Below are 15,831 nucleotides of genomic sequence, written 5' to 3' on the forward strand. Positions count from 1 at the left end.
GCAAGCCCTTCCCTGGTGGTCTAGTGGTTAGGATTCGGCGCTCTCACCGCCGCGGCCCGGGTTCGATTCCCGGTCAGGGAACTTCCTTTTCACCTCTAATAGTTTGTTAATAATTTATAACTATCCATTATATCTAAGTAATAGATCATTCATATACTGTTAGTTGAGTTACACATGACTTGTTAAATAAGTTAATAGTTTGTTTATTATTTATAACTGTGCCTTAAAGATCGCCAATAGATAACTTACAAGCTATTAGTTAAACAAGTTAATGACTTGTTAACTGTATTTGAATGATTTAAAACTACTACTACTATAACCACTTTATGTGCTAAACATGAAAACAAAATAAAGAAAAATGTACTTTAGAAAAGTTCTACAAAAGTTTAACTGCTGTCATTAGATGGGAAACAAACTATGAACAACTGATCTAACAATATTGTTTAACAAGTCATTTATAACTCATCAACTAACAGTTTATTAATGGACTATTAACTAGTTATAACTGATAGTTATTCTAAAGTGTTACCGAACTTTCTTTTTTTAAAATTCACACTAGTAGAAACCGTTAAAATATACTGATTGGTGATTGATGATGGTTTAAATGTACTGATTGGTGATTAATGATGGTTTAAATGTACTGATTGGTGATTGATGATGGTTTAAATGTACTGATTGGTGATTGATGATGGTTTAAATGTACTGATTGGTGATTAATGATGGTTTAAATGTATTGATTGGTGATTAATGATGGTTTAAATGTATTGATTGGTGATTAATGATGGTTTAAATGTACTGATTGGTGATTGATGATGGTTTAAATGTACTGATTGGTGATTAATGATGGTTTAAATGTATTGATTGGTGATTAATGATGGTTTAAATGTATTGATTGGTGATTAATGATGGTTTAAATGTATTGATTGGTGATTGATGATGGTTTAAATGTATTGATTGGTGATTAATGATGGTTTAAATGTACTGATTGGTGATTGATGCTGGTTTAAATGTATTGATTGGTGATTGATGCTGGTTTAATTGTAATATTTGTTTTTGATGGTGTTTGTTTTATGAAACTATCACAGAAGTTCTGATGGTTTTGTCGTCATTTTATTTGGTATAATAGAAATTACATCAGTTTGTATAAACAAGCAAACCCTTAGAGTCTTTATTGGTAAGGTTTTAAATCCTGTTGGTGACATATTAAAGTCATTAAACATTAATGGAATTGATCCCAAATCACAGTAGGAACTATTGAAGGGATAGTTGACCCATAAATGAATTGTACTCATTATTTACTCCCCCTCAAGTCATTTCAAAACATTGAGTTTCTCTTCAAGGCTGTAAACCGAACTATTGACTTCCATTGTAGGAAAAACAAATACAATAGATGTCAATAGTTACCGGTTTCCAGCTTTCTGTTCAACAGAAGAAACTCATTAATGTTTCAAAAGAGTAAAGGAGCAGTAAATGATGACAGAATGTAATTTTGGGGGAACTATTCCTTTTAGAGATTAATCTTGAAGGATTTACCATTAGAAGGTCATTTCTGAAATTTCATTGAGTTGTCTTGTAGACTTTCTGTTTAATGGTGAATCCTCTCACACAGTGGTGTAGCGAGAGACTCCGGGACAGGAGCGGAATGGAGACGGGACGCTGGGAAAGACACTTAGGAACACGGGTGTGTGAGGAGCCGCGGTGCTCGAGGCAGTCTGCCTCTTCTGACGCTGAAGCACATAACGGAAGTTCAGCGGAGGTTTGACGGCACGGACAGAACTGTTGGTTTCCTCAGATGAGCTGGTCTCTGAAGACTCGCTGGATTCACTGGAGGAGGTGGGCTGTGATCCGGGTCCTGCAGGGATGGCCTGGTACACGGGGTCTGCAAACTGAGGTGTTTCTGCACCGCCTTCTTGGAATGAGGGCTCAGGGTTGTGAGGAACATGAACATCAAGGGTTGGGGTTTTAGAAACGGTGCTGGACTTTTCCTCTAGATGTGTCGGACTGACAACATGAGCCTGTGGGCCAGTGGTAAAACAAAGCAGGTATTGGTAAATGTGTAATGTCTTAAAGATGCAGCAAATACCACATTACTGCACCACCTCTCATACGCAGAACCAAAACACTACATATGCACTTTTATTCATCAGATATACACTTATATAGGTAGATCTACATGTTTATACGGCATATAAGCACAATAAAAAAAGACTTAGCCCTTAACAACAAATAATTATGATTTATTTCCTGAACAAATCACCAAACTTTTACTCTAAAAAAAAAAGATTAAATAAATTAAGTAATATTTGTGTTCATTGCGTCATCTACTTAGCTCTGCATTTATCAATAGCACACTTGTCACTGCTCAAGGAGATTGAATGTGCATGTAAATACAAATAATTTACACAATTATAAGTTAATGAGACTCATTGTTTAATAATGATTACTGAATACCAACCAAAAAAATCAACCACAAAGGCTATAGGGGCCAACACATATTGCAAACGTTCAGCTGAAAGCATAACCTATTAACTCACTTCGTTAATCCAACATCATCAAATATTAAACTTTTCGTTTCGCTTTGTTCTTTTATAAGTTGTTAAGATTTTTCTATTGTTTGTTATCTATTGGTGGGCTCTGCTAAACAGGTCAACACGAAACTATTACCTATTATTCCTTTCCACTTTACAAATGTCTCAATAAAATGTCTGCAAATATATAAAAATGATCCAAGATCAGGAAAAAACTATAAAAACCTGTTCAGCGAGTTCCCACTGGGCAGGATCTGAGTTATCCCTAAGATTTTCCAGCCTCAGTCTGTATCCCAATGACATTGTAATGCCCACTACGGTAATGCCCATGCTACTGTGATGGTTGGGTGAGGCGTAGACGTTTAGAAATGTGACGGTTGGGTTTAGGGTTGGCGTAGATGTACATAGACCAGTGGTTCTCAAACTGTGGTACGCGTACCACTAGTGGTACGCGGGCTTCCTCCTAGTGGTACGCGGAGGAACCGCTGAATAATGAAAGAAACAATTAACACTTTTAATCCTTTAATGCCTAATATAACATCGATGTGATCAGCATTGGCTGTTTTGTGAAGTGTACGATCACAGCGCTGTGCTTAGAGTGTTTATTTTAGTGCATTGTGTCATAAGCTGCTATAAATCAGTTTCCGAAGTTTAAGAATTGATTCTGAAGCGTGATTTGACTGACATGAAAAGTAGCCAATCATAGTCGACCTTGTCTAGTTGCGTGAAACGTAAGGGCGGGACGAATGCTTTCTGTGTTGCAGAGACAGAAAAAACAACTTAAAAACAAATGTTTTGTTGGAATAATGCTTCTCGGATGTTTTCACTATCGAGATGTCTAGCGGAGTAATTAAACCGCGGACATATTTCCTGCCTTTTTGATGATCTACAAACACGTTTCGCTCTCCGACAGCGAGTCGACTCGCCTTTGACCTGTCACTCCTCCAAATACATTCTGAATGGCGGCGCGGGAATGAAGGTATTGCGCAATAACTCATTTCTACAAATGTGGCGAGTGCTTTATTTTAACACGAGAGCGCATTCATGTGCGCAAATCGCTAAAACAGATATGCGAGCTCTTAAATAGGCTTTTTTTTTTTTTTTTCAAATGAGCTGCAAGTCCTCTCACGATCGCCTGTGTACTCAGATAGAATACAATCGCGATCTTTCCACTATTAAAGTAGACATTATTTATCTTTGTTCCTTGACTAAATTTAGTCAAAAGTATTCAAAGTAATCAAGTACTAAGAAATAGATTGATACATGATCGATGACAATGCTAATGGTCTTCTTATTTGGCTGTGTTGTGAAGTGAAACTTACTTTTAGCAAAGGTGTATTTTTTTCTTTTTTTTCTTTACGACAAATTAATTATGCTGTAAATGTTTCTGGATGAGGTATTTGTGTGATTTACACATTTAGCTGTATTCTGATCTGTCCTAAAGCATTACAGGTCAAAGCAATCCGTTGTTACTTATTGTTTATTTATCAAAATTAACAATAAGGCTCTTAAAGCACTGCTTTGATAAATGTAGTGTTGTCATATTTTAAATACCTCAAGTAAAATGAAGTCATTTGTTTTATTTTTTTTTTTACTGACAGTGTACTTGTATTTTTTTTTTAAAGTTTCTATTTAAGATTAGCTTAAATGTAAAATAAAATCTACATGTGATGTACAGCTTTTTAAGAAACAAATTTGCCATATTGTAAAGAAAAATAGTGTAAAATATGTAAATAAAAGGCTAAATTTAAATCTTTTTACCATATACTTCAATTAAACCTTTCAAAGCTTGTAAATATCGTTTAAAAAATTGGCAAAAAGTGTCTCTATGGCCTTAAAGATTATTTGGTAGTTTTACCAGTGCTATTGAAAAAGATTAATTGTCATGAAAGGAAAAATCGACCATACTTTCTTTGTTAGTGCAATTTCCTATACATGTAGCTTTGGTATTTAAGCAATTAAACCATTCAATCAGGTTTCCACGTAAAAAAGTGATTTCATAATGAAAATCTGATTTTTTTTTTCAAAAGTAACCAACTAGTACTTTTTAAAAGAGTACTTTGTACTTTTACCTAATATTAATATTATTTACTAAAATTTGTGTTATTTTAGCTGTGTAATAGTATTTTTACTTGAGTACAAAAAAGATTTCTCAACCATTTATTGCAGGTTCATTATATTATTAATAATATGATCAATAAATATTATTTTTTAATGTTTTTTATTTGTATCTATTCCTATGCAATGTTTTATGGGTTGCTGAGAATACTTTTCAGGTCTTCAATACATAGCATTTCAGTCTTGAAAAAAAATAATAGGTGCTGTAATTGATTTTTCATTAGGCTGTGCCTGTATGAACCCTGTCATATGTACATTTAACATATTTCAAGATTTGTCTGAAAGTGTAGGAATGTGACATATAGCCTATATTTATAAGGTCCGAGCAACATCTCCAGCTTTTGATGAATAGGCTACAATGAATAATTTAGATTTAAGTACAGCAGTTTTCTTTTTACTTTTTAAGAACAGCGCCATTTTTTAATGAACTTTTAAAAGCACATTAACAAAAACTTTTTTTTTTTTAATCTGCAAGCACAGTTAATGTTCAGACTATTTCAAATGTTTAAAATGAATGATAATAATACATATTCTTAATAATAGGAATTAATCTGTATCGTTTTTAAACTGTGCACACCTGTAGCGGCTTAACTAGGCCTATGACGCTATTTTTTAATACTGGTTAAAAAATAGCGTCGTAAGGTGGTACTTGGAGAGACAATTTTTTTCTAAGGTGGTACTTGGTGAAAAAAGTTTGAGAACCACTGACATAGACGTTAATAACACAATTTATTGTGGAATTTAATAATTTATCAATTGGTTTGTTTGGCAAATGCTCACGTCATCAAGCTGCGGGCTGCAGCAAGGACACTCTCATTACTCTGCTGATTCATGCGGATATTATGGCAATATACAAACTGCCACCCAGTGGAGAACTATTGAATTATTTCACATTTCAAAACAACGACAAAGCTATGAAGCATTGTAAACAGAGATCCTCCTGTTTTTCCCAGCCTGATCTCACGAGAAAACGTAAGTATTTTACGTTTTGGCAGTTTAGTGGCTAATTTGTACGAATTCGTACGAGTTTAGTCATAAGAAAATGTACGATTTTAAAAAGAAGGCGTGGCACCTAACCCCACCCCTAAACCCAACCGTCATTGGGGGATACGCAAATCGTACTAAAATGTACGAATTAGATCGTACGAATTTGTACGAATTAGCCACTGAATGAAAAAGTTACGAATTGCCGTGAGATTGTGTTGGTTTAAACACAACAGAACTTTGCAAAATTGAAAATATTACCCATCAAATGCCCTAATTCTATCACAATTTTAATTTGATCAATTTTTAAGTTGTTCTGTTGTGGGATCTGTTAGCCAGGACAAGAAGAGATTAATTAATATGAACCCTTTTTCTCTTACAAAGGTCTCAATATAACATCTACTACAGACTAGTAAAACTAAACACAAATGACCCTTATTCTCTTTAATAAAACAATGCACTTGGGTCATCTGTCTTGTGACACATTATTAACAATGACAAGGCAAGAAACTAAATAGAGAGTCTATTTTAGTCTTTAAACTTCTATAAACAATATGAATACTCGACTGGGATTGGCTCAGTTTGTTTCGTAACACTGAGTTATCAGTCAGCTGTGAATGTCTCATGTTACCATGTGGTACCTGTGGGCGAAACATTTCACAGGACACCTTCACATCTTGCAATCCGTGGCCAGTGCCAAAAACCGTCCCAACACAGAATCCAACAGGCTAAAGTGGAAGCAGATACAGTATAAACACTGAGTAATCGGGCAGATTGATTAAGTAGAGAACTTTCATAAATTCAAGGAAAAGCAAAACAGAAGTGGTTCACAGTGGTGACGAACTGCCGTTCAGCAGGAATCCCACCTCTTTTCCTTCGAGTGCTGGCGCACACTGAACCTCTGAACACTCCTGAACAATGAACTCCACGAAACTGGCAGGAAAAGGAGTGCTCTAAGACACCAAACAGGAGAAGATTTAATACTTCAGGAGAAGGCGATGATCAGTGCAGAGCGTTAAAGAAATAGCATCATCACATACATGCAGCATTTTTATTGAATAACTAGTTGGATTTCAACTCGAACACGAGGATGTCATTTGAATGAACACCAGTGAACTGCTTTTATAGGGCTCTTTTTTGTCCTAAGAGCTTGGCAGCATCAACACAATGCCATTTGTTTTCTTTTTGGGGGCCTTTAGTCAGCTTGTATAGGTGCTGTGGGGTTATGTTTAGCTTTCTGTGATGCCGTCACTTTTAAAAATCTTTCATCTGATCTGGACTGCAGCTTTCACTGACCTGAGACCATCAAAAAGCTCATGCAACCGACATGTATAGAAGCTTGTTTCATGAAGAGTCTTGCTTAGCAGTGTGTAAATGTGAAGTCAATACTCCTAGTCAGTAGATATCTCCTAAGAGCGATCACTATCTGTTCATCAGCTACTACAGCAGGAGAGTTCTCCACATCTACCTGAGCTCAAACTCCCCTCTCGCCCTGCAAATGAGAGGGAGCCCCGGGCTCGAGGATCTTATGAGCTCAGGGCTCTCTCAGCATGGCAAACACGCTTTATAATCACTCATCAGCTAAGGGTGAACTCTTGAAAGAAATATTGAAGCAATTATTATTACTCTTATTAAACGAATGTTCATTTGTGAGCAGAAATAGGAACTGCTGTAAATAATGATGGTAAGTAAGTGTCTCTCTGTAAACTATAACGTTTCAATATTATCAGTATTACCACACACAGTTGCAAAGCTAAAGTGTAAAAGTGATGAACTGCTAACCTGCTGTGAGGCTCTGGTGATGGTGTGCACTGTCAGGCTGGCCGGTAGTGTGCTCTGTGTGTTGTATTTGAGAAGGGCAGCTCTGGCTGCAGCGGCAGCTTCAACCCCGTCTACCGGCAGCAGAAGAGGACAATCGGGACACGTCAACCGTAACTTCTCTGGGGGATCTTGAGGAAGAGAAGCAAAACATTATAAGGAGAGTGAGAGAAAAGAAATATCAAGAACTGAAATGGATAAATCGGGAGAGATGCACATAGAAAGCCACTCAGACTGAGAGGGGTCTGGCTGCAGACCTGGTGCAGTGCAATCTGGGCTGCATCCAATGCTTTTTAATGGGCTCACCTAACCCCACCCATCACAGTGATGTCACTAGCTCCATTTGAGTGCATTGTGTCTGACATTGCATCGCTGAGTGATGCAGTCTCAGCTTGCATCATAAAGGCTGCATCCAGATACTACTGCTCAGACTTGTTTGCCAGTTATAGCATATTAGAGACTTCCATCTTCAGTTGTCTTCCATATTTATTGGGGTCCTCGTTTTTAAAAAGGCATTTGCTTTTCAGTACTAATAACATGCTTCATTCTGAGATTGTGAACATCATGCATTTCACCAAGAGACATTCTTACTAATGGCCAAATAATCAAGTATATCTTCTGTTTAGCTTCTTCATAATCAAAACAAGACGCGATTAATACCTCTGCCTTTTTTAATTCTAAATGTCTTTAATTGTACTTTAATTTTAAAAAGGTTTTGTCTATTGTTATATTTGGATTAAGTTCAAGACAAATGCAGTTTGAGTCCAAGACTAATATCCTGCTAATGAAAATGATGTAGCACTCGAAGGGCCCTATCATACAGCCGGCGCAATGAGGCGCAAGGCGCGACGCAATAGTTGTTTGCTAGTTTCAGCTTGGCGAAAGAGTCGTTTTGACGTTTTGCAGCACGCTGTTTAAATAACAAATGCGATTGCGCTCATATGTGCGCCCATAGGTTCTGCTCTAAAAAAGGAGGCATGTTGAGGCGCATTGCTGGTGTATTACTATTTCGAGAAACTATAATAGACTGTTCAATAGACCTGATCAAAGCTGGTCTAAAGTTCAGCACAGAGCGCCTTATTTGTGCGCCTCGCTTACACATTGCTGAACACACACAGGATGTAGAGCAATACACAAATATCTTTACAAATGAAAAAGAATTAAAACACTAATGACGTACATGCTGATGCACACTAATGAGGTCAAATCTACATCTAGACTTGTAATGACGATAAGGTTGTTTTTTTATGCAAAATCAGAGGTAACGTAAGTATTTTATGTTTTATTAGTTCAGTGGCTAATTCGAAATACAAAAATGCACAATTTTAAAAAGGAGGCGTTGCCCCCAACCCCAACCGTCATTGGGTGATGAGCAAACCGTACTAAATTGTACGAATTAGTTTGTAAGAATTCATACGAATTAGCCACTAAATCAAAAAGTTACGGATTTCCGTGAGATTGTGTAACCAAAATAAATTTGAGGATTGACATTTAAAAGTAGCTGCTTTATTTTAGAGGTTTGGTGAAGGCTGAATGGTCTATAGAGAATTCTAGGACAACAGCAGGGTTCATTTGTTTGCAACTCTTGAAGATGTATGCAGTCTGACTGGGACGAGGGGTTCACCTGGTACGAGAGTGCAGTCATAGCTGTAAAGGTAAGAGAAACCCTCTGGTGTGTGAAGTACTGTAGTGTTACAGTTGCCAGAAATTTGCTACAACACAAGAAAAACATGAAACAGTATTAGCAATCTTATATTCTCCTACATAATAATGATAATAATGCCTGATGAGCAATGGGATATTTCAGCATGACAATGAGAAAATACTCACCCTGTACTTTCCCTCAAGCTGTTTAAACCCCTTATACATTTCTGTCATGTTGTTTGTTTCCAACATTTTCTTAAATGTCTTATTTTATGTTTTACAATTATATATTTATAGATTTTTGTTTTTCTTTTAAACAGCATTTTAAAAAAAATGAAATAAAATCAACACATTTTAAAAAATGTACAGTTCTAGATGATTTAGGTGTGCATATATCAGATTTCCAAATCACAGTTAGATAAGTTCATACTAAATTGCATATACTGTATATCTTTTTTATTATTAATCAAACATTCACAGTATAAATTCATAATAAATAATCTCAGAAAAAAGGTAAAAACGCTGTAATTGGGCTGATATATCTTTCTTAATGGTTCAATTTTGCATACAAAGTGAATAAATGTCACAGCTTTTGCAAATGTGTAAATACAATTTTGAACAGAGACAATCAACACTACAATACTGTCATCCAGAGGCGTTAAATTCCCTTCTAAATTTCTCTAAAATTTCCAATAACAGGTTATAATCAGAAGCTGCCTTACTGTTTCCATGAAGGGTCTTACAGCACACTTCTTCCATGATTTGGGACTGAGAACGTGACACTTGGTCTCAAGGACATCTAAATCCAGATAATAGACCTTTCCAGCTGGACCCTACAGCACAGAATAGTGGACCTATGGTGTAAGCAATACCTTGCAAACATGACAATTGCATGTACAGTCTATAAAGCGATAACTCAACATTACTTCATGAATAAATGAGTAGCTTTGGTTTAAAAACAATAAGTTAACTTTACTGTAATAAGTGAGTACACCTGCTGCTTTTAAAGCTGTTAGTTGACTTTATAAAAGATCCAAGATTTAATCGCTTTTAAATGTAGGTGTGTAATCTCTCATAGTGTGCATACTGCTATTTCTGATGTTAATTTAATAATAAATAACGTGTGGTTGTCTTTCCACTATGAAAAATAACAGCACTGCTTACTAACCTGTTGATTCGCCTGGACGTTTGTGATTCTGTTAAGGGCGAATTTGTAACCTGTTTGTCTGTCCTCATTTATGTACGTGATGGCCAGTCTGGACAACTTCTCCACAGTCTTGTCATCACAGGGAACGTGAACAGGAACTAAACTTGTCCCATAAACACACAAAACGTTTGCAGCTGACAAAATCCCAATCAGAGACCACATATTTGCTTCGTATTATAGACCCGAGGCAGCCTGCTTTATTTCTAATGCTCTAATATGGCATGCGTTTATTCCAGAAGATGAATGCGACTTTGGAATCGGGCTTGATAAACATTAACAAGCTGATCAATGTGAACTCACTGTGATGTAAACAGCATGTGTGCCATAGTCTACAGGATCGAAATGTACCTCAACACTTTGATTTGGTGGCCTCTTTCGTCATTCAGTAATATACAGAGCAAGGGTGTGATAGTTTTGGATTTTTGTTTACAAATTCAGTCAGTTTAAATTAGTTTTAGAGGCAGATTTACGAGTGTTTATTAGTTTCTATATTTTGAAATGTCTTAGTTTTAGTGTGGCTTTTATTAGTTTCAGTGTTAGTTTTTTTTCTAAATGAAGATGTTAGGTGCAAGATTCAAAATTAACAGGATAAATACTGAATAATAAACCTGTATTCAGAGGACACAAGAACACTATCCAATGCCATACCCATCCTCAAACTCAAATACAGCAGCCTTCAGTACAATATGTGTGCAAGGCTGCTCTGAGGTTAGACACACAGTAGTGATGGGAAGTGCAGATCTTTAACGCGGATGTCAGGACTCAACATTATGCAGTCAGCAATAGTCATGTCAGTCAGTTAAAACATCACCATGATCTGAAAAATGTCTTACAGTAAAGTTCTGCACCCAACTGCAGTATGATGCACTTATTTAAATTTCATTACGTTTGTCTGTTATGAAATAAACTTACGTTTTTCACCAGATGCTCTCATTTAAGCTCTCGGTTTACCCACGCTGCTGTTGTTCAAGTTTAGTTCAGTCCCAGCAGGCTGCCATGAGCTGTTTGTGTTTGATTCACTGAATCACGCATGCGCAGTGTTATCGGTTCACCGCTTCTCGGTGTAACTTTACTGTTCTAATAACTGAATGAGGGTATATTTTGGATTATTTAGAGTCATACGGGCGAATTAGGCTTGTTTAAAATGTAGTTTGTGGATAAGTGCTTACTGGAGACGCGAATCGTTTCAAATGATTCAGTTCGATATGGTGAACTAGTGCAACAGGTTCACTTAGAAGATCCGGTCAAAAAGATTCGTTCGCGATCGCGATACAAAAATAAAACCCATTATTGGGCACAAACGTGTTAAAGTAGTTTAAAGTGTCTGTATTTAATGCTGTCACCGTGCTGCTGTCATGTCCACGCGTTGTTTTTGTCGCGGGAGCAACAGCGAAGATGAAGGAGAACCGGCTCGATCTGGCCAATGGCTGCAGGAGACACTGAGGTGTGAAAGGGTCAAACACAAACACCTGCAGCGGGAGTTATGTTTACTTCTAAAAGGCTTACAGTAAGATATTGTATTAAATACAGTTACAAATACGAAAACGAAGGAGGTTTTTGCTATAATTGTAGTCAGTTTCAGGTAGTTTTGTATGTACACAATACAGTTAGTTTTTAAAAAACGTTTTATTTTTATTTCAGTTAACAACAATTATTTTACATTTTAGTTTTATTTTTTCGTTTGTTTCGTTAACTATAATAACTTGATACAGAGTATTAGAAGACTGCTAAATATCTGATAACACTTTGTTTAGATGCTCCACCAACAGATATTCTATTCACTATAAGCAGCATGGCTACATTACATTAAGTTACTGATAACAAATTACATCTCAAAATATGTAGACAGTAGTATAGTCTTTTAGATTACACATTTCTGGTAGATTACGTTTGTGCATACCCTTTGATGTCACAAACACAGAATCAGAATCCTGTACTATTTTGACACACATACAGCTAAAGTCAGAATTATTTACCGCCTTTGAATTTTATTTCTTTGTTAAATATTCGCCAGATGGTGTTGAACAGATTGAGGAAATGTTCACAGTGTGTCTGATAATGTTTGTTCTTCTGGAGAAAGTCTTATTTGTTTTATTTGGGCTAGAATAAAAGCAGTTTTTAATAGTTTAAACAGCATTTTAAGCTCAATATTATTCACCCCTTTAAGCTATATTTGTTTTGGATAGTCTACAGAACAAACCATCGTTATACAATAACTTGCCTAATTACCCTAACCTGCCTAGTTACCCTAATTACCCTAGTGAAGCCTTTACATGTCACTTTAAGCTGTATAGAAGTGTCTTGAAGAATATCTAGTCTAATATTATTCACTGTCATCATGACAAAGAGGAAATAAATCAGTTATTAGAGATGAGTTATTAACACTGTTATGATCAGACATGTGCTGGAGAAATCTGCTCTCCGCTACACAGAAATAAACAAGCGGTCTAATAATTCAGGGGGGCTAATAATTCTGGCTTCAGCTGTATATATATTTATATATATTAACATGGGAAAAACTTGTTTATCTGAAGTACAATTTTTTTATTTATAATTGTTTTTTTCTTTAGTAGCAAGAGCCTCAACAGCTTCTTTTTAAAGTACAATGATGGACAATTAATTCACAATACATACACTCTTCCTGGCTTTATAAAACTAAATTCCAATTGTAAAATATTTATTTACAATTAAACAGATTTAGAAAACAACTAATTGCAAAAAAAAAAAAAAAAAAATATATATATATATATATATATATATATATATATATATATATATATATATATATATATATATATATATATATATATTAAAACATGAAATTGACAGCTAAATGACTGCAACATCAGATAGTTCATGTAAAAACTGATGGCAGTATCAATGAAAAACAAAACAAAGTGAAGAATCTCAAACATGATGTTTATGCATAAGCAGCAGGTTTATTATGAGGAAAAATAATCATATTAAAAAGAGGAAAAATAAGAGGAATCAATAAATTGTGAACAACATTTTGCCATTGAATAAATAATATGCAATTATGTTACCAACTGTAGTCTGATTACACGTATTTTAAAAAGAGGTTTACTCTAATTATGGATTATGGATTTAATTTGGAATCATATTTTATATAATAGATTATATGTAATCTGTTAATACCCAGCTCTAAATTATTTTGCAGGTATGTCAATTTACAGTTACCATAATCTAACGCCACTCAGGGTTGTGTCCTCTCCCCTATTGCGTTTCCACTATCGCGCCTAAAGCGAGCGATAAGATTCATTCCTCATTTTCTCAGTGGCGCTGTCACTCTGCCACACGGTGGCGCTGCTGCAAAGCAGCAAAGTTTGATCAACAGATGCCTGTGAAAACAGAACTGTGGATGCACAGATACACATGGGGGGTAAATAAAACAGATTGAATTTAGATTTTGTAATGCTGATCATTATTTACCTAATCATTTTATTTTTTGCAGTTATATTTATGAATTTATATTCCAAATGGTCAAATTCCCAAACTGCCAAACTGTTCACTTGTCATGATTCAATGAGAGATAAAGCAGACTTGCCTTAAACAGCTGGAAAGAATCCATATGGAAAAAAATACTATAGTAACTTAGAGTAAATGCTGTTATGTGCCGTGTTTTTTACTCATAGTGAATAACTTTAATTAATGTGTTGTAGTAATTCTGTAATTGCTATGATAATGCAGCAACTATATACATAAACTACCCAACACTGTAGTTTTTTACAATTATATAGAGTATACGACACTAAACCTACAGTTTGCTGAAGCAAACATTAAATATACCACAGATATCTGAAGTTTTGCCACAAGAAAAAATATGTGGATACACTAAATACAATGCTTATTTATAGTCATTTCTTTGAAACATTTCATATAAAATTGTATTATACTGTATTTTCAACGCTATCTACAACTGAATCAGCATGTTATTAATAGTAAACTGTTTAATAACAGTTTATCAGAACCTACTGGCAGAATTATAGTATTTGTAATTACATTCTGGCAGGGCTTTCATATTATATTCATGGGTTTTACAAAATAGTTTTGATATTATTCTATTTTTGCGATTAACTTTATAAAAACAACAGTTTTTCTATACATATATATATATATATATATATATATATATATATATATATATATATATATATATATATATATATATATATATTTATATGTGTGTATATATATATATATTTATATATTTATATGTTTATATATATATATATATGTTTATATATATATATATATATATATATATATATGAGCAATATCACATGAGTAGCAGTGCGATATGGCTGTATGGGACTGGTGGGAGGCATGCGTTGGAGTGCCGATATACAGCCATATTACATATATTTTATATATAATTACATTTTCTTGTTGGCTTAGTCCCTTATTAATCTGGAGTCACCACAGAGGAATGAATCGCCAACTTATCCAGCACGTTTTTATGCAGCGGATGCCCTCCCAGCTGCAACCCATCTCTGAAAAAAATAAATAAATAAATAAATTATATATATATATATATATATATATATATATATATATATATATATATATATATATATATATATATATAAGAGAGACGCTACTCTGGTGAGTCCACGTGTTGACAGCTTTGTTTATTTCAATGAAGCAATTTAGCGATTATCTATAGCTTCTATGAGGAACCAACACGGTTTAAGTTGTTTTATTGGTGTAAATGCGGAGAAGACAGACAGACAGACAGACAGACAGAGAGTGGATGTGTGGAGTTCAGATGTCAGGTTTGCGCGCGAGAGGGAGTGTCCGAGTCTCCAGCGCGCGCACGCAGTGCATTCAGCCTCATGCATCGCTTGGATCCACACGCATTCACGCGAACATCCGCAAAGATGCTGCTTTTGAGGAATCTCTGCTGTTTTCTGCTCTGCTGTGTGTTTGAGCTGAGCGTTGCGCGCAGGACTGAAGAAGCGGAGAGTTTGGAGAAGATGGAGAGCGCGCGCTGCGTGTCCCGCTGCCTGACGCTGCACATCACGCAGATCACCGCGGCCTTCAGACACCTGCAGGTCAGACACGCGCCTCTCTACGGGCTATTCTCTGTTCCCTTCTCTGTGTGCAAACAATAACATTCAGACAATGTGCTGTGCCCTCTTTAGTGTTACAGTACATTGAACTGAACTTTAATTAAACTGAAGCGGTTTCAATCCATGTTAAGCTGCTTTGACAGTCTACTGAGAGATTGTTCAGCATTTCTAATCATAATAGCTTTAATAACTCATCTTTAACAACTGATTTATTTAATCTTTGCTATGATGACAGCACAAAAATTTTAGTTATTTTTCAAGATATTAGTATTCAGTTTAAATGCAATTTATTGGGTTAATTAGACAAGATAATTAGGCAAGTCATTGTATAGCAGTGGTTTATACTGTGGATAATTGAGAAAAAAAAATTTGCTTAAGCGGGCTAATAATATTGACCTAAATATGGTTTAAAATGCTTTTATCCCAGCTAACAGAAAACAAA

General features: G+C 35.3%; 2 protein-coding genes and 1 non-coding gene across 12 annotated transcripts in view; 2 read left to right on the forward strand and 1 right to left on the reverse strand.

The window, feature by feature from the left end:
* The window catches only part of anos1b (anosmin 1b), a 347,052-nt gene that overhangs the window by 246,315 nt on the left and 84,906 nt on the right, over positions 1–15,831 (forward strand). For 4 of the 9 annotated variants that reach the window (XR_015521060.1, XR_015521061.1, XR_015521062.1 and 1 more), the window contains exon 1: positions 15,141–15,371. Coding sequence is in view for 3 of the 9 variants with exons in the window: in XM_087302369.1 (XP_087158495.1) it covers positions 15,153–15,371 (219 nt within the window). In the remaining 6 variants the exon portion in view is untranslated. 9 annotated transcript variants of the gene reach the window in all.
* trnae-cuc (transfer RNA glutamic acid (anticodon CUC)) lies at positions 10–81 on the forward strand. The gene has a single exon. It is a non-coding gene; the product is annotated as a tRNA-Glu (tRNA).
* Positions 1,089–11,312, reverse strand: si:ch211-262h13.5. 2 transcript variants are annotated; one of them, XM_087303187.1, is made up of 7 exons: positions 11,212–11,312; positions 9,815–9,925; positions 9,073–9,160; positions 7,413–7,579; positions 6,497–6,583; positions 6,272–6,358; positions 1,089–2,015 (listed from the first exon to the last, which is right to left on the reverse strand). In XM_087303187.1, exons 2-7 carry the CDS (start codon positions 9,821–9,823, stop codon positions 1,602–1,604), a joined length of 852 nt encoding a protein of 283 aa, XP_087159313.1. In that variant the 5' UTR covers positions 9,824–9,925; positions 11,212–11,312; the 3' UTR covers positions 1,089–1,601.

The sequence above is a fragment of the Danio rerio genome, chromosome 22, assembly GCF_052040795.2.
Source record: "Danio rerio strain M-AB ecotype USA chromosome 22, GRCz13ab, whole genome shotgun sequence".
NCBI classification, from domain to species: Eukaryota; Metazoa; Chordata; class Actinopteri; order Cypriniformes; family Danionidae; genus Danio; species Danio rerio.